Source organism: Coregonus clupeaformis, chromosome 33 (genome assembly GCF_020615455.1).
Source record: "Coregonus clupeaformis isolate EN_2021a chromosome 33, ASM2061545v1, whole genome shotgun sequence".
NCBI classification, from domain to species: domain Eukaryota; kingdom Metazoa; phylum Chordata; class Actinopteri; order Salmoniformes; family Salmonidae; genus Coregonus; species Coregonus clupeaformis.
In genome coordinates, this window is record NC_059224.1 from 7,207,602 (window position 1) to 7,232,516 (window position 24,915).

General features: G+C 46.7%; 1 protein-coding gene across 1 annotated transcript in view; it reads right to left on the reverse strand.

The window, feature by feature from the left end:
- The window catches only part of LOC121548650 (kinesin-like protein KIF13B), a 68,419-nt gene that overhangs the window by 787 nt on the left and 42,717 nt on the right, over window positions 1–24,915 (reverse strand). The window contains exons 24-40 of the mRNA XM_045210036.1: window positions 24,364–24,537; window positions 22,760–22,917; window positions 21,693–21,825; window positions 21,442–21,591; window positions 20,989–21,088; window positions 19,938–20,064; window positions 12,484–12,539; window positions 11,665–11,783; window positions 9,558–9,734; window positions 9,129–9,221; window positions 8,499–8,657; window positions 8,195–8,260; window positions 7,955–8,014; window positions 4,083–4,194; window positions 2,925–3,016; window positions 1,949–2,032; window positions 664–1,839 (exon numbers count right to left, since the gene is read on the reverse strand). Of these exons, the coding sequence (XP_045065971.1) occupies window positions 664–1,839; window positions 1,949–2,032; window positions 2,925–3,016; window positions 4,083–4,194; window positions 7,955–8,014; window positions 8,195–8,260; window positions 8,499–8,657; window positions 9,129–9,221; window positions 9,558–9,734; window positions 11,665–11,783; window positions 12,484–12,539; window positions 19,938–20,064; window positions 20,989–21,088; window positions 21,442–21,591; window positions 21,693–21,825; window positions 22,760–22,917; window positions 24,364–24,537 (3,036 nt within the window). The remainder of the gene's footprint in view (window positions 1–663; window positions 1,840–1,948; window positions 2,033–2,924; window positions 3,017–4,082; window positions 4,195–7,954; window positions 8,015–8,194; window positions 8,261–8,498; window positions 8,658–9,128; window positions 9,222–9,557; window positions 9,735–11,664; window positions 11,784–12,483; window positions 12,540–19,937; window positions 20,065–20,988; window positions 21,089–21,441; window positions 21,592–21,692; window positions 21,826–22,759; window positions 22,918–24,363; window positions 24,538–24,915) is intronic.

Here is a 24,915-nt window from a genome sequence, read left to right on the forward strand (position 1 = left end):
CTTTACTTTCTGGATCTTGAATGGGTTGGCTGCCGAGCTACTATGAGTGGGAGGTTTGACGACTAGTGCTGGAAGAAGGGCTGGGACAGGGGTTAGGGTTAGGAGAGGGGCTTTGGCTGGGACAGGGGTTAGGGTTAGGAGAGGGGCTTTGGCTGGGAGAGGTACAGGAGCTACAGCTGTGATTGGAGCTGGAGCTAGGGTTGGGGCTGGAGCTGGGGTTGGGGCTGGAGCTAGGGTTGGGGCTGGAGCTAGGGTTGGGGCTGGAGCTAGGGTTGGGGCTGGAGCTGGGGTTGGGGCTGGAGCTAGGGTTGGGGCTGGAGCTAGGGCTATGGATGGAGCTAGGGTTGGGGCTGGAGCTGGGGTTGGGGCTGGAGCTAGGGTTGGGGCTGGAGCTGGGGTTGGGGCTGGAGCTAGGGTTGGGGCTGGAGCTAGGGCTATGGATGGAGCTAGGGTTGGGGCTGGAGCTGGGGTTGGGGCTGGAGCTAGGGTTGGGGCTGGAGCTAGGGCTATGGATGGGGCTAGGGTTGGGGCTGGAGCTGGGGTTGGGGCTGGAGCTATGGATGGGGCTGGAGCTAGGGTTGGGGCTGGAGCTAGGGTTGGAGCTGGAGCTAGGGTTGGGGCTGGAGCTAGGGTTGGGGCTGGAGCTAGGGTTGGGGCTGGAGCTAGGGTTGGGGCTGGAGCTAGGGTTGGGGCTGGAGCTATGGATGGGGCTAGGGCTAGAGCTATGGATGGGGCTAGGGCTGGGTCTTCGGCTGGCTGGCTAGGTGCAGGCTTGACAACCAGAGGCTCTACAGGGGTAAGTGCAGGTTCAGGCTGGTCTGCCGGTGCTAGTTTGTATGTTGGTGCCAGCTGGTCTAGAGGTGCCAGCTGGTCTAGAGGTGCCAGCTGGTCTAGAGGTGCCAGCTGGTCTAGAGGTGCCAGCTGGTCTAGAGGTGCCAGCTGGTCTAGAGGTGCCAGCTGGTGTTGTTCTTCTGGTAGCTCTGGCTCACCAGGTGATGCGGACTCAGCTGTTGTCTCACGCTGTTCCCAAGGTGACTCTGGCTCCACTGGTAGTTCTTCTAATTGGACTGGCTCTTCTATGTGGACTGGTGGTTCTTCTAACTGGACTGGTTCTTCTATGTGGACTGGTGGTTCTGACTGGTCTAATAGCACAGACAGTTTTTCTGTTGACTTGTCTGGTGAAGACATTTGTTCTTGTACAGACTTGACCGGCTGGATTGATTGTTCCGTCTGGTTGGCTACTACAGATGGTAGTAGTCTGTAGTATTCTTGTGTGAACTTGTGTGGTGTGGACTGTGTCAGTGGCTCTGGTGGAGTCACATCTTCAGGTTCTCCTGAGGATTCATAGGGTTCTGATATGAGAAGAGGTTCTGCTGAAGTTCCACGTGGTTTCAACGGGAGAGGAGATTCTGCTCCGAGTGTATCGGTATCGGTCCTGTCTACCTGGGGCGTACTAGTATCAGTGCTCTGCGTCTCTGAAGCCTCCAGGTCAGTAGCAGCGGCCTGTGGTATCCGAGGAGACTCTTCCTCCTGGCCGGCCATGTTAGACTCCCGATGAAGATACTGACCGATGTCGGCCTCGAACGACCTGTGCGTCGCCTCAAAGCCGTCTGGCCTGAGATTGGCTGACAGAGTGAGGTCACCACAAATCAGGTAGGCCTCTGACAGGGTTGCTGTGGAGACGCTGGTGGACACGTAGCCACTGGATGCCTCGCTGACCGGACTGGCGGCGGGGTCTTCTATCTCAGGGATGGTGGGCTGGATGATAGGCGGGGGGAGGGGCATGGTTTTCAGGGCCTCTGATTGGCTCTCTGGGGGGATGATTTCCCCAATAGGAACCTGTGGAATTAACCAATGGCGACACAAACATTAAACTAGTAATGAATGGTGATGAGCATGTTACCGTGCTTCTCAATACTTACTAGGGACAGACGATCAAGTAACTTACCAAGTGACGACTAAGTTTAGTATCCAAGTCCTCTTCAACGCTTGCTGACTGCACTACGATTCGAGGTAGGCTCTGAGGGAGAGGCTAAAGATGAGAACACCTGTTAAAAGTTTGATCTGAGATGTTTCACAGAGTATATGACAGCTAAATCAATCACAGATGTCATTACAGAAAACAGGGCCCAAGCTCTCTTCCAGCCTCTGATCTCGGGACAGTATACAGATTCATGTCCCTTTTCTATTAAAATCACCCTCCATTCTAAACGTAGTTTCTGACCTGCTCAAAACCCCGGGAATTAAATAAAGCATTATAAAGCCCATTTCACAGCTAAACATTTCAAACCTCTATCTCCTCAGATAAGTGGTGAGGGGGGGGCAGCAACAGACATGGGTTCAGGTGAGAAAAGACACAAAGCAGGTCAGCTGCAACAGCAGAATCAGACTTCCAGCTGAATTCTGGAATCACGGTCAGAAATGAGAGGTGATTGGTTTTCTGATGTTTTGCTTGGAAGATGCTATTTTTAGGAGCAGGAGAATATAACCTACTGAAGCCATAGTCAGCAGGTCAAACAGAACTACCCTGTCATCCTCTGGCTCAGCCGATAACACCTGAAACACAACCGCTGTCACTCCACCACACCTTCACACTGCTGGAGAATACTCCCATACAGAGACCATCAGAGGTACTGTATATTATATCCTAGTACAACAATAGATGGCCGCTTCTATCACATAGAGCAGGTTACTAAATGTGTGAGATAACGTGAATGTAGATTATATATAGTGTTTAAGGGCAGCATGTGTTTTTAGTTGCTCTGAATGAAGCATATGCTATAGATAAGAACTGACCACAAAGCAGTTGTTACTGTTAAAGGGTAGAAAACATGTTCAGCAGTAGAGTAAATACTTGCTGGCAGATAGGGGTCTGGTCTATGAACTGACCAGAGATCAGTAGTGTTATTAGTTTAGTACATTACCTGCTGTGGGACATGGGTCAGGTCTCTCTTCTCCTCCCTGGTGGGGAACAGGGACTTGAGCAGTTTGGGGACAGGAGGAACCAGAGCCTTGACTGGGGAGAAATAAGAGGCAGCACGAGCATGCCGTGAGAGACCTGGAGAGGGTAAGAGGAGGAAAGAGGAGGGAGGCGAGGAAGAGGAAGAGGAGGAAGGGGGTACGGGGAGGGAGGAGGAAGAAGAGGGTACGGGGAGGGAGGAGGAGGAGGAGGAAAAAGGGGGTACTGGGAGGGAGGAGGAGGACAAGGAAGGGGGTACGGGGAGGGAGGAGAAAGAAGAGGGTACGGGGAGGGAAAAGGAGGAGGAAAAAGGGGGTACGGGGAGGGAGGAGGAGGACGAGGAAGGGGGTACGGGGAGGGAGGAGGAAGAAGAGGGTACGGGGAGGGAGGAGGAAGATGAGGTGGAGGAAGGGGGTACGGGGAGGGAGGAGGAAGAAGGAGGACGAGGAGGAGGAAGAGGAGGAGGAGAAAGGGGGTACGGGGAGGGAGGAGGAGGAAGAGGAGGAAGGGGGTACGGGGAGGGAGGAGGAAGAAGGAGGACGAGGAGGAGGAAGAGGAGGAGGAGAAAGGGGGTACAGGGAGGGAGGAGGAGGAGGAAGAGGAGGAAGGGGGTACGGGGAGGGAGGGAGGAGGACGAGGAGGAAGGGGGTATGGGGAGGGAGGAGGAGGAGGAGGAGGAGGAGGAAGGGGGTACGGGGAGGGAGGAGGAGGAAGAGGAGGAGGAAAATTAAAAGAAGGAGAAAGGAAAGACGAAGAAATAAGTTAGTGAGGAAACAGAGGACAGATCTAATAGGATAAACCAACAGATGAAACCACAGTAACAGAGGACAGATCTAATTGGATAAACCAACAGATGAAACCACAGTAACAGAGGACAGATCTAATTGGATAAACCAACAGATGAAACCACAGTAACAGAGGACAGATCTAATTGGATAAACCAACAGATGAAACCACAGTAACAGAGGACAGATCTAATTGGATAAACCAACAGATGAAACCACGGTAACAGAGGACAGATCTAATAGGAATACCAGCACTAGTGACAGTTATAAATGAGGAAAAGGTTAGCGATAGCGATCATCGGCCCTGACGTAACAGAGGCATTGTTTGTTGTTCTCACCAGTCTCAGGGTGGATGTTCTGGGCCAGAGGCAGAGCAGAGCTAGGGAGGGTGCGTCTGGAGTTGGACGGTGGAGAGAACACTGACAGATCCTGGTGACTCTCTGACCAGCCCTGAGGAGACGAGAAGCAGACATTATCTACATATATTGTTAGATATTGTTACTGTATTGTTGTTATAAAAGGTATTGTCATTGTTCAAACTGTTTATCTTATGTTGCAATTCTGCTTCATGGTCAGTTGAAACTATAGGTGAAACTAGAGGCTGAAAAATATGGGCTGTGTGCACGGGGACGTCTATTTGTATTTCAAACTGAAAATATAGCTGCGAGCAGCAATGAACGGGGTTCACGAGATGACAAAAAGGACAAGATCATTTGGATAACAAAACAAGCACTATCATGTTGGAACTATTTCACATTGTTCATCTGCATAACCTAACATTCATTTACATGAGACAAAGTCCACTTGATAAATAGTTATTGCTCTATGACATATATAGTGCCACCCACTGGCCTGGTACAGCCATCTAAGGTTGCAGAGACTTTATATTCACACAGCTTCTAAGGACATATACATATGGTTTACATACCAAATTACATGGCCCCATGTCCATCAGTTCAGTTCTTATAGCCCTGGTGTGATATGGTGCCATCTAGTGGTGTAGTGTGGCCAACTTTGAATGCAGCAACTAATCATTCTCAAATTCATTAGAGGCTAATCATTGAGTCTATATACTAAATCTGGAGTCAATCTGACTTACGGTTCATGAGGAGATTTAAAAAAAATAATGTATATTTGCATTAGTATACGTGCTAACGTGCATCTATAGCTACAGTGCGACCATATTTGAACGCAGCAACACTTTTTTCTCAAAACCATTAACGACTAATGTCTAAATCCAAAATCTGGAGTGAATCTGACGTCTGGTTCATGAGGAGAAGATGATTGCAGACGATGTTGAGCATTAGCATTACATATGCATAGCATCAGTTGTTAATAGCTTCCTTGTTTCTTTAGATATCAATACCAAATTCAGTGTGGTTCATCTTTAAGGATATCCATGATAGCGATGACAAGTTTCAAGTTAATAGGCCACTGTGGTTTAAATGGACTCATAAAATCATATTTCCTGATTTATCAATAACTCAGCCATCTTTTGACCAAATCCCTTAGCTCTTCTCCAACTAAGTTAAGACAAGTACCAGGGGCCTACATTCCATTTGGTATCATTTGGTCTTATGGTTCATGTATTTTTTTTAGCACATTAGTGTATGTGCTAGCGTGCATCTACTGGTATAGTGTGGCCATCTTTGAATCAGCATTATTTTTTCTCAAACTCTTTAGGGACTATTGTGATGAGCAGGGGTGTAAGTAGATTGAATTTCTTCCCGATACCGGACCTCCTGTGTGCACGCGCGCGCAACCCGAAAAATGTATGGGCGGCAGAATGGCCCTGTTTTATTATTATCTGGATACTTTTTATGTATTTATTTCAAAATATAAAGCTAAACGACAGGTATCCTTTTTGCCCTTTTCTTAAACAAAGGCCTGCCCTCACTTAATCTGAGAGTGTCTGGTTTTAACCAAACACACCAAGCCCTTCCAGGACACGGAGGTGTTTAACCATGCACTGCATGGTGACAGTACTGGAGGATTTGGCTATGCCAACACATCTATGGATATAATAATGAATTAATGAATAATGCATAATTGCATCTGTCAAACAGGTAGGCCTGCCTCTTATTTATTTTTGTTTGAATAGGTAGAAATAGTCTCCAACAAAGCCCCATTGTTGTTAGTGAAGTCGAATTAAAATGAAGACAATTGTTGAAATGAATAACTTTCAGCACCATTTGCCGTCCGCCTCTGTTTGATTATGCCTCAGCCGCTCCAAAAGCTGATGTCTGCCCGCTTGCCTTTTTAGTTGACTTTGTCCTGCACTCTCTCTCTCCTCATTAATAAGTAATGATTTAAAAAGTGTCCGTCTCAGGGTGCTTCTACATCTGCATTGCTTGCTGCTGTTTGGGGTTTGAGGCTGGGTTTTCTGTACAGCACTTAGTGACGTCTGCTGATGTATAAAGGGATTTATAAATAACATTTGGGCTCCAGTCACGGGGCTACAGAAAAAACACATAGGCTACTACTTTTTCTACTGTAGGCTACATAGGCCTAATTTATGTTAAATGAATTTGATGGAGCGTCGGTGGAGCGCCGCAGGAGCGTCGGTGGAGCGCCGGGCATGGACAAGATCAATATTTTGCGCCCCTGTCAAAGTGGGCGCTGCTTATCATGGGGTGGCATCAGCGCTCACCTGAATAGCCCTCATGCCACTGAGTGAGAGAAGTTTATCTTTGTTTTGGGGCAGAATAATGTGAGGTGTTATGTCGTTGTCGGAGGTGCGTCTTGGTTAGTTTAGCTCGATAAATGCCGCCCTCGTCAAACTGCTGCTCCAGACGGCTACCCAATCATAGATTTATATTTAGAACCGTATTAATTCAATAGCATCTACTGTATGTGGGCCGTGTCATAAAGATTTGTCATTGAACCTATAAAATGTATTACCTTTTATTGTGGCATCAACACAACCAGTCATGATGTTTTCATCTGATTGTCAAACGATCACTTCAAAAGGGATCCTTTACTAGGCTACCTGCGTACGTTCATCCACTAGAAACATATTTCCAGCCTCTAAATAGTGGTGAATGGAAAAACACATCCCGTTACACAAAACACCAAAAAGTGTAACGTCTTTGGCGACAGATTTAAATGGCTTCAATGGCTCCATTGCTGTCCGTGCGAGTCTCGGTTTTTAGCCACTTCAACTCTGCCTTGGCAAAAATTCTGTGTCCTCCTCGAACAACATCGCATTTTGGAGCGTAGGCTATAAGCCTACCACCAGTTTTTTAAGTCCACTAATTTGTCATGCCTCTGACATGTGGTAATGATAAATAAAGGTGTAATAGCCTACTGTTTTCTTGACATTTTGTTTTCATTGTTGTGATAGGCTCATGTTTTACCGGTACAGCGTTACCCCCACTATTTATTTTGCCGGACCGCCGTATTTCACCCCTGGTGACGAGTCCAAAGACCAAATTTGGAGTGAATCTGACTTTCAGTCCATGAGAAGATTTTTTAGTGAATTGTTAATAGTTTCCTTTTTTATTTTTTTTATTTCTCACCCTATTTTATAAGATATCAATGCCAAACTTAACATGGTTCATCACGGTAATGTCTTTGATGACCCTAAAAAGGTTCAAGTTGATAGGCCATTGTGAAGTGGATTTTAAAAATAATTTAAAATGGATCCTGATATAATCAATAACTCAGCCATCTCTTGGACTCAAAAGTTTTCCAAAATTTCCAAGATGGAGGAAGATCTATCCCAACGGACCTTATTGGTCCTTTGTTCAGCATGAGGTAAGACACCTACATACAAAGTTTCACCGCCACCTATAGGCCAATCGGTAGCATTATTTGAGACATTTTACATTGACATTTTAGTCATTTAGCAGACGTTCTTATCCAGAGCGACTTACAGTTAGTGAGTGCATACATTATTATAATTTTATATACTGGCCCCCTGTGGGAATCGAACCCACAACCCTGGCGTTGCAAACGCCATGCTCTACCAACTGAGCTACATGCTCTACCCTCCCCTACCCTGGACAACACTGGACCACTGCGCCACTTGTAGACCAAGTTATTCATGGCTATATAGTTTCTGTGTCAAATTAGGAAAAAAAAAAGTTACCAATCTATGCTTGAGTTAATTGACCATGTCAAGAAAAAGTATAAAAATGATAGAGAATAACTATAGCTTATTATATAGGTAAGTCATAGAGAACAATAAGGAACTTGGTTAAAGTCTCACCTTGTTGTCATTTAGCCTGTGATTGGAGGACAGATCCTGTCTGCTCCAGGATCCTGACAGCTAAAATAGGTTGTTGAAACCAGAGTGAGATCAGCACGGAACATGTTACTAGGACGGGTTGTTGTAGTGTTAATGGTTAACTAACTAATGAGTTAGTAGTTAAAATCAGTTACAGGGAGGATGTTATGGCTTTGAGTAAATCAGTGAAGGATAGGTAGACCATGTGACGTAGCTTCTTACCCGGTTCACGTTAGGAGAGCTGAGAGACTTGGACTTGACAGACAACTGCTCCTTCACTGCTACTTCCTACACACACACACACACACGCACGCACGCACGCACGCACGCACGCACGCACGCATGCACGCGCACGCGCACACACACACACACACACACACGCACACACACACGCACACACGCACACACACACACACACACACACAGGGTTTATGTTATGTAAGAGTTGAAGATATGTATTATTGTGTGTGTGTGTGCGTGTGTGTGTGTGTGTGTGTGTGTGTGTGTGTGTGTGTGTGCCGCGGACCTGTCGTAATCGGTCCAGGGTGAGTATATTCTCCACAGACAGGACGCTGCGGAGGTACTTCTCTATGGCAGCCTCACTGTCAGCTGACTGGCCATCCTGAACATCCACACTGGCTGCTAGTCTGGCCAGCATCTCTCTGTCCTCTGGACCCTGGATATCCTGAAGGAGGAGCGGAGAGGATCAGAGACTTAGATCAGTGTTGTAAAGAGAGAGATCGGCAAGCTGTGATCTTTCACGTGTCAAAGCGACCTGCAAACGACAGGTCCTTCTTTCTTGGAGGACCCCTTTCAGTGAAACTAGCACTTAAGAAATTAGTGACAGCTAACTATCAGAGGGATTGGTCAGCAACGTCAGGCACCGGTTCATTTACATTTAACATTTTAGTCATTTAGCAGACGCTCTTATCCAGAGCGACTTACAGTTTTTTAGTGAGTGCATACATTTTCATACTGCCCCCCCGTGGGAATCGAACCCACAACCCTGGCGTTGCAAAACGCCATGCTCTACCAACTGGGCTACACGGGAAGTTGAAAACCACTGCCACAGGCAATGCATACAGAGCGTGGCAAACTGAGATAGAATAGTCGGTATGTTGGCACCGACAGTTCCCCCGCTAAAAGCCACTCTCACCCCGGGTATATTGGAGACGACGTCAAAGGTGACTCCACAGCCAGGGATGGTGCTGCGATGAGACATCCTCTTCAACAGACTCTGACCCCAACCCTGATACATCACCATGATATTAAAACATCAGACAACAAGACAATGTAGTTTTACATCATACAAAATCATTGTTATAGGCTGGATACTAATAATTACACCCAGAAATTAATAAAGATTTGTTTTTAAACATGTACACCTGTATTATGCAAGATACTGAGCAGGTTTCTGACCTGTAGTCCGGTGTGTGTGTGTGTGTGTGTGTGTCTGACGTCTGGTTTGTGTGTGTGTGTGTGTGTGTGTGTGTGTGTGTGTGTGTGTGTCTGACGTCTGGTTTGTGTGTGTGTGTGTGTGTGTGTGTGTGTGTGTGTGTGTGTTGTGTCTCTCTCTCCCTCCTACCTGTTGTCCGGCTAGGACGACACAGATGCGTTTTCTGAGGACCAGCTGCATGTTAGCAGGGTGAGAGAGCTGAACTATGACCCTGACAGTCAGGTACACCCTGAGGTCAGCTGCCACACTGCGACTCAGCTGGGGACAGTCATGTACCGTAGAGTCCCACGACGCCTCCGCACCGACCTGGGAGGGAAGAGAAGGGATATAAAAAGTGTGCACTTGGTTTGCTGGAACAAGCCGTGGTGCCTTGGACAGCAGCGGTTCTCAAAACATCGTCCTGTGACCCATCACAATAATCATAACAACCAGCGTTTTTATTTAACCTTTATTTAACCAGCTTAGTCTCGCTGAGATAAACATATATTTTTCAAGAGAGACCTGGACCAAGAAAGCAGCATCAACAGGTCAGTTTCAGACAGACAGTCACATGACATCCACCGGACAGACAGTCACATGACATCCACCGGACAGACAGTCACATGACATCCACCGGACAGACAGTCACATGACATCCACCGGACAGACAGTCACATGACATCCACCGGACAGACAGTCACATGACATCCACCGGACAGACAGTCACATGACATCCACCAGGCAGACAGTCACATGACATCCACCAGACAGACAGTCACATGACATCCACCGGACAGACAGTCACATGACATCCACCGGACAGACAGTCACATGACATCCACCAGGCAGACAGTCACATGACATCCACCGGGCAGACAGTCACATGACATCCACCGGACAGACAGTCACATGACATCCTCCAGACAGACAGTCACATGACATCCTCCAGACAGACAACCACCAGACAGACAGTCACATGACATCCACTAGACAGACATCCACCAGACAGACAGTCACATGACATCCACCAGACAGACAGTCACATGACATCCACCAGACAGACAGTCACATGACATCCTCCAGACAGACAACCACCAGACAGACAGTCACATGACATCCACCAGACAGACAGTCACATGACATCCACCAGACAGACAGTCACATGACATCCACCAGACAGACAGTCACATGACAACCACCAGACAGACAGTCACATGACATCCACCAGACAGACAGTCACATGACATCCACCAGACAGACAGTCACATGACATCCACCAGACAGACAGTCACATGACATCCACTAGACAGACATCCACCAGACAGACAGTCACATGACATCCACCAGACAGACAGTCACATGACATCCACCAGACAGACAGTCACATGACATCCACCGGACAGACAGTCACATGACATCCACCAGGCAGACAGTCACATGACATCCACCAGACAGACAGTCACATGACATCCACCAGACAGACAGTCACATGACATCCACCAGGCAGACAGTCACATGACATCCACCGGGCAGACAGTCACATGACATCCACCAGACAGACAGTCACATGACATCCACCAGATGAAGATAGATCAATATAAAAGCAGCATGTCAGCAAACAACATGTACACCACAAAAGTCTGAAAAAACAGAGTACACTACGTCAAAAGGCCCTTACATAATCAAGATTAGGGCTGGGAATCTCCAGCAATTTGACCATGAAGGCCTGATTCACACAGTCTCCTCTGAACAGTTGATGTTGAGATGTGTCTGTTACTTGAACTCCGTGAAGCATTTATTTGGGCTGCAATTTCTGAGGCTGGTAACTCTAATGAACGTATCCTCTGCAGCAGAGGTATGACAAGCCTAATACTGTGTTGGGGGTAGGGGGTATGACAAGCCTAATACTGTGTTGGGGGTAGGGGGTATGACAAGCCTAATACTGTGTTGGGGGTAGGGGGTATGACAAGCCTAATACTGTGTTGGGGGTAGGGGGTATGACAAGCCTAATACTGTGTTGGGGGTAGGGGGTATGACAAGCCTAATACTGTGTTGGGGGTAGGGGGTATGACAAGCCTAATACTGTGTTGGGGGTAGGGGGTATGACAAGCCTAATACTGTGTTGGGGGTAGGGGGTATGACAAGCCTAATACTGTGTTGGGGGTAGGGGGTATGACAAGCCTAATACTGTGTTGGGGGTAGGGGGTATGACAAGCCTAATACTGTGTTGGTGTGTGGGTCTCTCCATGGTCCTCACCTCTTCATCGTAGTGCTTGACTATGTGCAGGTCAAAGAACGCATCCTCATCCTCCTGGTTAAGCATGGCATCTAGACCCCCAGCCAGTGTAGCAGATAAGTTATCCTGGAAATCATCAGCTGGAAGGGGGGGAGAGAGAGAGAGAGAGGGGGAGGGAGGGAGAGAGTGAGATAGAGGAGAGAGAGGAGAGAGAGAGAGGGGGAGGGAGAGAAGGAGGGAAGGAGAGAGAGAGAGTGAGAGAGTGGGGGGAGGGAGGGAGAGAGTGAGATAGAGGAGAGAGAGGAGAGAAAGAGGGGGAGGGAGGGAAGGAGAGAGAGAGAGGGGAGGGAGGGAGGGAAGGAGAGAGAGAGAGAGGGGGAGGGAGGGAGGGAGAGAGAGAGAGGGAGGGAGGGAAGGAGAGAGAGAGAGGGGAGGGAGGGAGGGAAGGAGAGAGAGAGAGAGGGGAGGGAGGGAGGGAGAGAGAGAGAGGGAGGGAGGGAAGGAGAGAGAGAGAGAGAGGGGGAGGGAGGGAGGGAGAGAGAGAGAGGGGAGGGAGGGAAGGAGAGAGAGAGAGGGGAGGGAGGGAGGGAAGGAGAGAGAGAGAGAGGGGGAGGGAGGGAGGGAGAGAGAGAGAGGGGAGGGAGGGAAGGAGAGAGAGAGAGGGGGGAGGGAGGGAGGGAGGGAGGGAGGGAGAGAGTGAGATAGAGGTTACGTGAGTTCAGAGTCAAAAATATTATTTCTATCAGTGACAAAGATGAAGGGAAGAGAAAAGGGAAGAATAGAACACATCAGTGATGTTGGTGAAGACAGGGGAGGACAGAACAGAACAACGGAACGTACCACTGAGGTCCAGGAAGAGAACAGGAATGTGCGCCTCCATCCCAGGAACAGGAACTCTGTGGGGAAATAGGCCAATCAGAACACAAAGCACACAGCTCGCTAGCGGGGCGGGCAGGTTTAGGGTCATGAAATACTGTGGCGGGCGGGTTGAATGAAGACAAAACAATACAGAAAAATGCATACATGTATAATTATTGTGCGAGTCATACCTATAGGCTAGCTACACTGAGGTTCTTTCATTATTTTTTTATCTGGCGTTATTGCGCAAGCCTAAGATTTCGTGCCTAACTGTACGCGTGTCAAATACACGCCAACTGCCAAATGCTTTTGGGAACTTGGGCAGAAAAAGAACATTGATCCACTGAGGCAAAAAGGACAATGTCAGAGTTTTATTCAATAAGAGAAAAGCTGGAGTGTTGAAAATAAATAGAAGGGAGGATCAGAACAGTAGTCTAATGTTATAGAAGGGAGGGTCAGAACAGTAGTCTAATGTTATAGAAGGGAGGGTCAGAACAGTAGTCTAATGTTATAGAAGGGAGGGCCAGAACAGTAGTCTAATGTTATAGAAGGGAGGGTCAGAACAGTAGTCTAATGTTATAGAAGGGAGGGTCAGAACAGTAGTCTAATGTTATAGAAGGGAGGGTCAGAACAGTAGTCTAATGTTATAGAAGGGAGGGTCAGAACAGTAGTCTAATGTTATAGAAGGGAGGGTCAGAACAGTAGTCTAATGTTATAGAAGGGAGGGTCAGAACAGTAGTCTAATGTTATAGAAGGGAGGGTCAGAACAGTAGTCTAATGTTATAGAAGGGAGGGTCAGAACAGTCTAATGTTATAGAAGGGAGGGTTAGAACAGTAGTCTAATGTTATAGAAGGGAGGGTCAGAACAGTAGTCTAATGTTATAGAAGGGAGGGTCAGAACAGTAGTCTAATGTTATAGAAGGGAGGATCAGAACAGTAGTCTAATGTTATAGAAGGGAGGGCCAGAACAGTAGTCTAATGTTATAGAAGGGAGGGTCAGAACAGTAGTCTAATGTTATAGAAGGGAGGGTCAGAACAGTAGTCTAATGTTATAGAAGGGGAGGGTCAGAACAGTAGTCTAATGTTATAGAAGGGAGGGTCAGAACAGTAGTCTAATGTTATAGAAGGGAGGGTCAGAACAGTAGTCTAATGTTATAGAAGGGAGGGTCAGAACAGTAGTCTAATGTTATAGAAGGGAGGGTCAGAACAGTAGTCTAATGTTATAGAAGGGAGGGTCAGAACATTAGTCTAATGTTATAGAAGGGAGGGTCAGAACAGTAGTCTAATGTTATAGAAGGGAGGGTCAGAACAGTAGTCTAATGTTATAGAAGGGAGGATCAGAACAGTAGTCTGATGTTATAGAAGGAAGGGTCAGAACAGTAGTCTAATGTTATAGAAGGGAGGGTCAGAACAGTAGTCTAATGTTATAGAAGGGAGGGTCAGAACAGTAGTCTAATGTTATAGAAGGGAAGGTCAGAACAGTAGTCTAATGTTATAGAAGGGAGGGTCAGAACAGTAGTCTAATGTTATAGAAGGGAGGGTCAGAACAGTAGTCTAATGTTATAGAAGGGAGGGTCAGAACAGTAGTCTAATGTTATAGAAGGGAGGGTCAGAACAGTAGTCTAATGTTATAGAAGGGAGGGTCAGAACAGTAGTCTAATGTTATAGAAGGGGAGGGTCAGAACAGTAGTCTAATGTTATAGAAGGGAGGGCCAGAACAGTAGTCTAATGTTATAGAAGGGAGGGTCAGAACAGTAGTCTAATGTTATAGAAGGGAGGGTCAGAACAGTAGTCTAATGTTATAGAAGGGGGGTCAGAACAGTAGTCTAATGTTATAGAAGGGAGGGTCAGAACAGTAGTCTAATGTTATAGAAGGGAGGGTCAGAACAGTAGTCTAATGTTATAGAAGGGAGGGTCAGAACAGTAGTCTAATGTTATAGAATGGAGGGTCAGAACAGTAGTCTAATGTTATAGAAGGGAGGGTCAGAACAGTAGTCTAATGTTATAGAAGGGAGGGTCAGAACAGTAGTCTAATGTTATAGAAGGGAGGGTCAGAACAGTAGTCTAATGTTATATAAGGGAGGGCCAGAACAGTAGTCTAATGTTATAGAAGGGAGGATCAGAACAGTAGTCTAATGTTATAGAAGGGAGGGTCAGAACAGTAGTCTAATGTTATAGAAGGGAGGATCAGAACAGTAGTCTGATGTTATAGAAGGAAGGGTCAGAACAGTAGTCTAATGTTATAGAAGGGAGGGTCAGAACAGTAGTCTAATGTTATAGAAGGGAGGGTCAGAACAGTAGTCTAATGTTATAGAAGGGAGGATCAGAACAGTAGTCTAATGTTATAGAAGGGAGGGTCAGAACAGTAGTCTAATGTTATAGAAGGGAGGGTCAGAACAGTAGTCTAATGCTATAGAAGGGAGGGTCAGAACAGTAGTCTAATGTTATAGAAGGGAGGGCCAGAACAGTAGTCTAATGTTATAGAAGGGAGGGCCAGAACAGTAGTCTAATGTTATAGAAGGGAGGATCAGAACAGTAGTCTAATGTTATAGAAGGGAGGGTCAGAACAGTAGTCTAATGTTATAGAAGGGAGGGTCAGAGCAGTAGTCTAATGCTATAGAAGGGAGGGTCAGAACAGTAGCCTGATGTTTGGGAAAAATGTTATGTGTGATGATTGTGAAGCCCTTTACAAATGTGTCAGTCACAAGACAGGAACTCCAACTATGGCATGTCAAGGGAACTGCACTGTTCAGATGGGTTAAATGGAATAGTAACTGAAATCTGGACACTGACTGTAGGTCTATAACCTCTCACATAGCCTTAATATTAACTCCTGCAGAATTAAGCATTTCTTGCATTAAAATGATACACCAAATATACGTTTTGACTCGGCAACCGGAGTGGAGAAATGTGACTTCTTTCTTTAAGCATCTCGAGAGAATGAATGCGCAGTTAGGGACCGTCTGTAAAGGTGCCAACTTTATCAGCATCATAAAGGCTGATAGTTTTTCAACCACATAAAATAGGCCTCCAAGCTGAACTGAAATCTTATCAGAAACATGTTGGATATTTTTCACAGCTTTTTAATTTCCTTAAAATTGTCAAACTGATGTCATTTGGATATTTCGCAACCAAAATCGTTATTTTTTTAAATTTTTTTTGCATTTTCTCCCCGGTACCTAAACATCTTTGCTGCGCGAGAGAAGCAGAGATGAAAGATACAACTTTACTGATGTCAACTAGATTGAAGCATTCATTTTATCGATTTTAATGACATTATTCTGGTGAGGAAGGGTTTATTTAGTCTTCTGGGGCAACATATAATGACAGAAGAGAAGCTGCATGTAGGTCTATCAAATTAAATCAAATGTTATTTGTCACATGCTTCGTAAACAACAGGAGTAGACTAACTAGCTTACTTACTGGTCATTTTCCAACAATGCAGAGTTAAAGATACAAAAAAATTAACATTTTAAAAAATAGTGACACTAGGAATAAATACAGAGTGAATAATGAATAACAATAACGAGTAAAAATAATATTTCTATATACAGGAAGTACCAGTACCGAGTTGATGTGCAGAGGTATGAAAAATGTATGCACTCACTAACTGTAAGTCGCTCTGGATAAGAGTGTCTGCTAAAAGACCAGAAATGTAAAAAAAAAAAAAATTGAGGTAGCCTTCAGAAATTATTCACACCCCTTTACTTTTTCCACATTTTGCTGTGTTACAAAGTGGGATTAAAAATGGTTTTAATGTCAAAGTGGAAGAAAATTGTTTTACAATTATTTTTTACTGTTATGAAAAATAAAACACTAATATACCTTGATTAGATAAGTATTCAACCCCCTGAGTCAATACATGTTAGAATCACCTTTGGCAGCGATTACACCTGTGAGTCTTTCTGGATAAGTCTCTAAGAGCTTTCCACATTTTTTTCAAAATTCTTCAAGCTCTGTCAAATTGGTTGTTGATCATTGCTAGACAAGCATTCCCAGGTCTTGCCATAGATTTTCAAGCAGATTTAAGTCAAAACTGTAATTTGGCCACTCAGGAACATTCACTGTCTTCTTGGTAAGCAACTCCAGTGTAGATGTTTAGGTTATTGTCCTGCTGAAAGGTGAATTCATCTCCCAGTGTCTGGTGGAAGGCAGACTGAGCCAGGTTTTCCTCTAGGATTTTGCCTGTGCTTAGCTCCATTCCTTTTCTTTTTTTGTCCTGAAAAACTCCCCAGTCCTTAACGATTACAAGCATACCCATAACATGATGCAGCTACCAATATGCTTGAAAATATAGAGAGTGGTACTCAGTAATGTGTTGTATTGGATTTGCCCCAAACATAACACTTCGTATTCAGGACAAAAAGTTAATTGGTTTGCCACATTTTCTTTTGCAGTATTACTTTAGTGCCTTGTTGCAAAAAGGATGCATGTTTTGGAATATTTGTATTCTGTACATGCGTCCTTCTTTTCACTGTCAATTAGGTTAGTATTGTGGAGTAACTGTTTTAAAGTCACTATTGGCCTCATGGTGAAATCCCTGAGTAGTTTCCTTCCTCTCCGGCAACTGCGTTAGAAAGGACGCCTGTATCTTTGTAGTGACTGTGTGTATTGATACACCATCCAAAGTGTAATTAATAACTTCACCATGCTCAAAGGGATATTCAATGTTTGCTTTTTTTACCAATTGGTGCCCTTCTTTACGAGGCATTGGAAAACCTACCTGGTCTTTATTGTTGAATCTGTGTTTGAGATGGTTGTCCTTCTGCAAGTTTCTCCCATCTCCACAGAGGAACTTGGGAGCTCTGTCAGAGTGACCATTGGGTTCTTGGTCACCTCCCTGACCAAGGCCCTTCTCCCCCAATTGCTCAGTTTGGCCGGGCGGCCAGCTCTAGGAAGTGTCTTGGTGGTTCCAAACTTCTTCCATTTAAGAATGATGGAGGCCACTGTGTTCTTTGGGACCTTCAATGCTGCAGACATTTTTTGGTACCCTTCCCCAGATCTGTGCCTCGACACAATCCTGTCTCGGAGCTCTACAGACAATTCCTTCGACCTGATGGCTTGGTTTTTGCTCTGAAATGCACTGTCAACTGTGGGACCTTATATAGACAGGTGTGTGCCTTTCCAAATCATGTCCAATCAATCATGTCCAATTTACCACAGGTGGACTCCAATACAGTTGTAGAAACATCAAGGATGATCAATGGAAACAGGATGCACCTGAGCTCAATTTTGAGTCACATAGCAAAGGGTCTGAATACTTATGTAAATAAGTCATCTGTTTTTAATTTTTAATACATTTGCAAAAATGTCTAAAAACCTGTTTTCACTTTGTCATTATGGGGTATTGTGTGTAGATTGATGAGGGGGGGAAAAAACAATTTAGTTCATTTTAGAATAAGGCTGTAACGTAACAAAATGTGGAAAAAGGGAACGGGTCTGAATACTTTCCGATTGCACTAAATAATATATGTCTGAAATTAGTTTTGATATCGAATGGACCATTATCATCTGTCAGAACTTGGGTAGGGGAAACAAATACATGTCATCTATGTACTTACTGTAAATAGCGAATGGAGGACACTTTTCCAGCGGTTCATTTTCATGCCAGCCAGGTCGGCTATGCTAATGTTGTAAAGCAAAGCAATGTGCTTAATATTAGGAAAGTTCATAAATAAATATAGTAGGCCTAGCCTATAGAAAGCTGATAGAATCCTCCTCTTTTTAATAGAGGCCATCAAAACTGTGTTTTTTCACGCAATTGCATAGCCTATAGAAATGTTGTGCAAGTCTGGTATCAGATGACCATCAGTAGCATCAGAGTGCAGTTTTGGAGAAGCATAGTTACCTAAACGGTCACATGAAATCTTACTGCGGTCCTGACTCGTGACCGCCGGTGTGGTGGTAATATGTTCACCATAAAAGCCCTAACTGGGCCGTACGCACCACCCTCTGTAGCGCCTTGCGGCGGTGCCTTGCAGTTGCCATACCAAGCGGTGATGCAGTCAGTCAAGATGCTCTCAATGGTGCAGTTGTATAACTTTTTGAGGATCTGAGGACCCATGCCAAACCTTTTCAGCCTCCTGACGGGCCCTCTTCAGACTGTGTGGGTGTGTTTGGACCATGTTCATTCCTTAGTGATGTGGACACCGAGGAACTTGAAGCTCTGGATCCGCTCCACAACAGCCCCATCGATGTGGATGGGGGCGTGCTCGCCCCTCCGTTTCCTGCCGTCCACGATCAGCTCTTTTGTTTGTTTTGTTTTGTTTTAGTCATTTAGCAGACGCTCTTATCCAGAGCGACTTACAGGAGCAATTAGGGTTATGTGCCTTGCTCAAGGGCACATCGACAGATTTTTCACCTAGTCGGCTCGGGGATTAGAACCAGCGACCTTTCGGTTACTGGCACAACGCTCTTAACCACTAAGCTACCTGCCGCCCCCTTGCTGACATTGAAGGGAGAGGTTGTTGTCCTGCCTCATCATCGTCAGTGATCAGTCCTACCACTGTTGTATCGTCAGCAAACTTAATGATGGTGTTGGAGTTGTGCGCGGCCACGCGGTCGTGGGTGAACAGGGAGTACAGGAGGGGACTAAGCACGCACCCCTGAGGGGACCCGGTGTTGATGGTCAGTGTGGCAGATGTGTTGTTACCTACCCTCACCGCCTGGGGCGGCCCGTCAGGAAGTCCAGGATCCAGTTGCAGAGGGAGGTGTTCAGTCCCAGGGTCCCTAACTTGGTGATGAGCTTGGAGGGGACAACGGTTTTGAATGCTAAGTTGTAGTCAATGAACAGCATCCTTACATAGGTAATCATTTTGTCCAGGTGGGTGAGGGCAGTGTGGAGTGCAGTAGAGATTGCGTCATCTGTGGATCTGTTGGGGGCGGTATGCGAATTGGAGTGGGTCCAGGGTGTCTGGGATGATGGTGTTGATGTGAGCCATGACCAGCCTTTCAAAGCAGTTCATGGCTACAGACGTGAGTGCTACGAGTCGGTAGTCATTTAGGCAGGTTACCTTGGCGTTCTTGGGCACAAGGGACTATGGTGGTCTGCTTAAAACAAGTTGGTATTACAGATCAGGTCAGGGACAGGTTGAAAATCTAAATGATAGACAAGTTGACTAACAAATAGCTACCAAATTGTCAGACATTATAAGCAGAAACCTCGGCCTATCTAAATTAGGCTGGGAAAAAAAAAAAGAACGTCTCCTGCAAACCCCGTCCAAAAAATTGTTATGGCACCTCAGACTTTAGGCTACCGCGCATTTTCTATATTAGCGGGTTCGGGTCAGCTACGGGTGGCAGATTTTCACATATAGGTCGGGCGGTTGCAGATGGGTTATTAGCAATTACGGGCATGTGAGCAAACAGCTGATCCGCGCATCACTAACGCACGCATGAATGTACACACACACACACGTCAAAACACACTAACCTACCTCTCAGCGGGAGCTCCAGGGATGCCGCTACCAGCTGAAGGTACCAGGACGGCGTTACGTTCCTCTGTCAGGGTCAGACGACACTCCAACAGCTGGGCCTCCCTCTCCACGTCATCCTCGGACTTATCTACACACACACACACACACACACACACACACACACACACACACACACACACACACACACACACACACACACACACACACACACACACACACACACACACACACACACACACACACACACGACACACACAGACACACACAGACACACACAGACACACACACACACACACACAGACACACACACACACACACACAGACACACAGACACACACACACACACACACACAGACACACACAGACACACACAGACACACACACACACACACACACACACACACACACACACACACACACACACACACACACACACACACACACACACACACACACACACACACACACACAATACTATTGTAGTTGTAGAACACTCATTATTCCTACGATTTTTGGTCAAATACAAGTCGTGATTATGCTCTGTGTGTAATGTAATGTGTGTCGTGGAGGAGGTCATGAATATGCTCTGTGTGTAATGTAATGTGTGTCGTGGAGGAGGTCATGAATATGCTCTGTGTGTAATGTGTGTCGTGGAGGAGGTCATGAATATGCTCTGTGTGTAATGTAATGTGTGTCGTGGAGGAGGTCATGAATATGCTCTGTGTGTAATGTAATGTGTGTCGTGGAGGAGGTCATGAATATGCTCTGTGTGTAATGTAATGTGTGTCGTGGAGGAGGTCATGAATATGCTCTGTGTGTAATGTAATGTGTGTCGTGGAGGAGGTCATGAATATGCTCTGTGTGTAATGTGTGTCGTGGAGGAGGTCATGAATATGCTCTGTGTGTAATGTAATGTGTGTCGTGGAGGAGGTCATGAATATGCTCTGTGTTTAATGTAATGTGTGTCGTGGAGGAGGTCATGAATATGCTCTGTGTGTAATGTAATGTGTGTCGTGGAGGAGGTCATGGTGTGAGTGTTAGTCAGGCTGACCTGGCTTTTGGACCATCTTCTGCAGGTGCTGGTCCAGGTACTGTTGCCTAGTAGTAAGGGTGGTCAGCCACTGGTCCCTCAACCTCTCCAGATCTCCTTCCTACACACACACACACACACACACACACACATACCCCTAAGCCCTGGTACTATCTGAACTTGTCCAATAAGAACAAAGTTGAGTTTTGCTATGGTGTGCCCTACTAAACATAACCCCTGTGGCTACTCTGCTTCACTCAACTCAAATGGGAGAATCTCAATTGCATTTTCTTGATTCCTCACGTCCTCTTTCATCACCTCCTAAAAACCCACTGGATGAGAAAGTCAGAGGGGAGGGGACCTCTGACCTTCTAATCCAATGGTTTTTGAGGAGGCGGCGAGGAGAGAGGACGCGAGGAATCGAGATTCTCCCAATGTCTCAGACTACCATAAACTGATTCCAGTCGGTATTACCTGATAGCTGTCCATGTCCTCATCCCAGGGGCGGGCCTGCCGTACCTCCACGTTGCCAATGGAAACAGAGAGGACGTTTGTGGCGATGAGGGGCATGGTTCCTGAGTCCTTTACGGACCGTACCTCCACCTTCAAACGACGAGACTGGCCCTGGGTGGGGGGGGGGGGTTAGGGGCATGGTTCCTGAGTCCTGCACGAACCATAACTCCACACGACAAGAATGACCCTACTAAACACACAACACCAGCTACCTGTTTGAGTAGGAAGATGCCCCCGGTGCGTACGTCCTTGGGTGGTAGGACCTCTACAGGGTTGAAGTCTCCTGCTTCATTCAGCTCCAACACCTGAACCCAGAGCTCCAGCCTACGGGTCACCTCACTCCACCTGGGGACACACACAGACCAGACCAGACCAGACCAGACCAGACCAGTCATTACACCAGACCAGACCAGACCAGACCAGACCAGTCATTACACCAGACCAGTCCAGACCAGTCATTACACCAGACCAGTCCAGACCAGTCATTACACCAGTCCAGACCAGTCATTACACCAGTCCAGACCAGTCATTACACCAGACCAGACCAGTCATTACACCAGTCCAGACCAGTCATTACACCAGTCCAGACCAGTCATTACACCAGACCAGACCAGACCAGTCATTACACCAGACCAGACCAGTCATTACACCAGACCAGTCCAGTCATTACACCAGACCAGTCATTACACCAGACCAGTCATTACACCAGACCAGTCCAGTCATTACACCAGACCAGTCATTACACCAGACCAGTCCAGTCATTACACCAGACCAGTCCAGTCATTACACCATACCAGTCATTACACCAGACCAGTCATTACACCAGACCAGTCATTACACCAGTCATTACACAAGTCCAGTCCAGTCATTACACCAGACCAGACCAGTCATTACACCAGACCAGTCCAGTCATTACACCAGACCAGTCATTACACCAGACCAGTCCAGTCATTACACCAGACCAGTCATTACACCAGTCATTACACCAGACCAGTCCAGTCATTACACCAGACCAGTCCAGACCAGTCATTACACCAGTCCAGTCCAGTCATTACACCAGTCCAGTCATTACACCAGAGTCGTATTCATTAGTGCACATTTAGCAAAGGAACACGTTTTGCAATGAAAAATAGAGTTTCTTATTGAACAAGTCCGGGTACTCCCTCCTCGATTCGGTCCATTTTCATCCAATTGGTTTCTAGTGAATACAACCCAGTACACACCGACCCATATTTCCCCATCTACACCGGTAGACTCTTAATCTCCTACTATATCTCACCTCTCTCTGAGGGTTCGTGTCTTGGCCTGAATGACCCCGAGGTCCCAGAGAGCCAGGTTCCTGCGGTGGTTCACCTGCTTATGTCCGAACACCTCGATGGCCAACGCCCCCTCAGCCACAAACTCCACAAACTCCTCAGACACGCACACCTCCAGCTCCTGGGAACACACACACACACACACACACACACACAGAGACACAAACATTGCTTGGCCACTGTTCCACACATCTTGCTTTACTCCGAGTAGGTTTGCAAATTCCTGGAAACGTTCCCAAAATTCCCAGATTTTCCAAAAATCATGTTTTGAAGGATTATTTGAATCAAGAGGGAATTAGGAATAACCTGGGAACTAGTTCTGAGTTGGAGTGCCTGTTTTACTATGTCTAATGCTATGGTTAATAAACACACATCACATATGGCTTGTTTGGGTATCCCCCCCCGCTGCCTGTGTCTGCCTTGGTTAAGCACCGCTTGCCACTCTTCCCAGAAGAGTCCGATTCCACCTCGGTGGTCCGGTCCTACGTAGACTTTCGGGACCAGGCTAGCTAACAAGTTCTGCATAGCGTGCTAGCCAGGATAGCTAACTTGCAGAGGCGAGCTAGCTACTGCTAGCTATTCCGTCTTCCTAACAGTGGAATTGCTTGGGTAGCTCTCTTGTCTAGTATAAGAAGCTAGCGTTAAGTCGCTTGGTTATTCTAAAACGGACTGTGCTGCGGTCAAAGAGGCTAGCTAACCTAACTTAAACTAGAAGCCTCATCCTGGCTAACGTCGGCTAGCATGCATAACTTCCGGCAAATTATTACTAGCTTTCCCCCGGGCCCTATGGCAACCGCATTCCTATTTCCAATTACTGGAGTTGGAGGGAGTGGGAGGAAGCGGAGGTTGCGGGCACCTCTGATGAGGAAGCAGCCTCTGAGCCAGGGTGAGTGGTGAGCCCTTCACAGAAAACATTATTGTGACGTCAGTGCCCCCCACGTTTGGGGTGCTACGTCAGCCATTGCCGGAGCCGGGATTCATCCAGCACAATTTATTTTGGAAGCTTGTCCATGTTTAAATCCCCCTCTGTTACCCCCTCTGTTACCCTGGGCTTGGTGAAGAGCGGTGTTTCTGTTGAAGGAATGAATCCGAGCCTCAGGCTTATCAACTGTGGAAGATGTGGAAGGCATGGGCTTCCAGCGAGGCGCGGATTTCATTGGCCTTGTCAGGCGTGATTATAGATCCTTCAACTGAAGTCGTGAGAGTGCGACTCCCCATAGTATGTTGTACTGTTCAGGGAACAGTAGTTATAGTCATGTGGTGACAGACTCCTCTTTGGCTAATAAAATCACAGAAAAGGACATATGCCAAGGTTTGTAGGCTTCTCTATATGTGGCTAGTGACTACCCCATTCAGGGCCGGACTACCACATCCGGTCCCCCGGGGTACCTACCTCCAGGAGGGTGGCTAACTTCCTGCAATTCTAGAAATGTTACCATGATGCAGAGAAAACATTTTGCAGTTTTAAAGCACATTTTCAGAAATTCTATTCATATGCTATCTGGGGGGGGGGGGCACATGCCCTGCGTGCACATTCGGCAATCCGGCCTCAACTCCATTGTCCCACCTTGCTACTGTCAAAAAGTACGGTGCAGAGGGGCTCTCTGCTGGTGGCTGATGGGGGCGAGGGCTCCACCTCCGGGGCGATGAACACAGGCTTATCCTGCCCCCAGAAGTGGTACTGGCAGAACACAAAGTTACACAGGTGGCGAGGAAGACCTGTAGCCTGCAGAATCCTCACCTGGAGACAGAGAGGGAGAGAGGAGACAGGAGGAGAGAGGAGACAGGAGGAGAGAGGGAGAGGGAAGGAGTCAGAGAGAGGGGAGAAGGGAGGAGAGGAGAAAGGAGGAGACAGAGAGAAGGGAGGAGAGGGGAGGAGAGAGAGAAGACAGGAGGAGAGAGAGAGAGAGAGAAGACAGGATGAGATAGGGAGGGGGAGGAGAAAGAGAGAGAGAGAGAGAGACAGAGAGAGAGAGGGAGAGGGGAGAAGACAGAGAGAGAGAAAGAAGACAGGAGGAGAAGGGGGGGAGACATAGAGAGAGAAGACAGGAGGAGAGAGGGAGAGGGGAGGAGAGAGAGAGAGAGAGAGAGAGGGGAGGAGACAGAGAGAGAGAGAGGA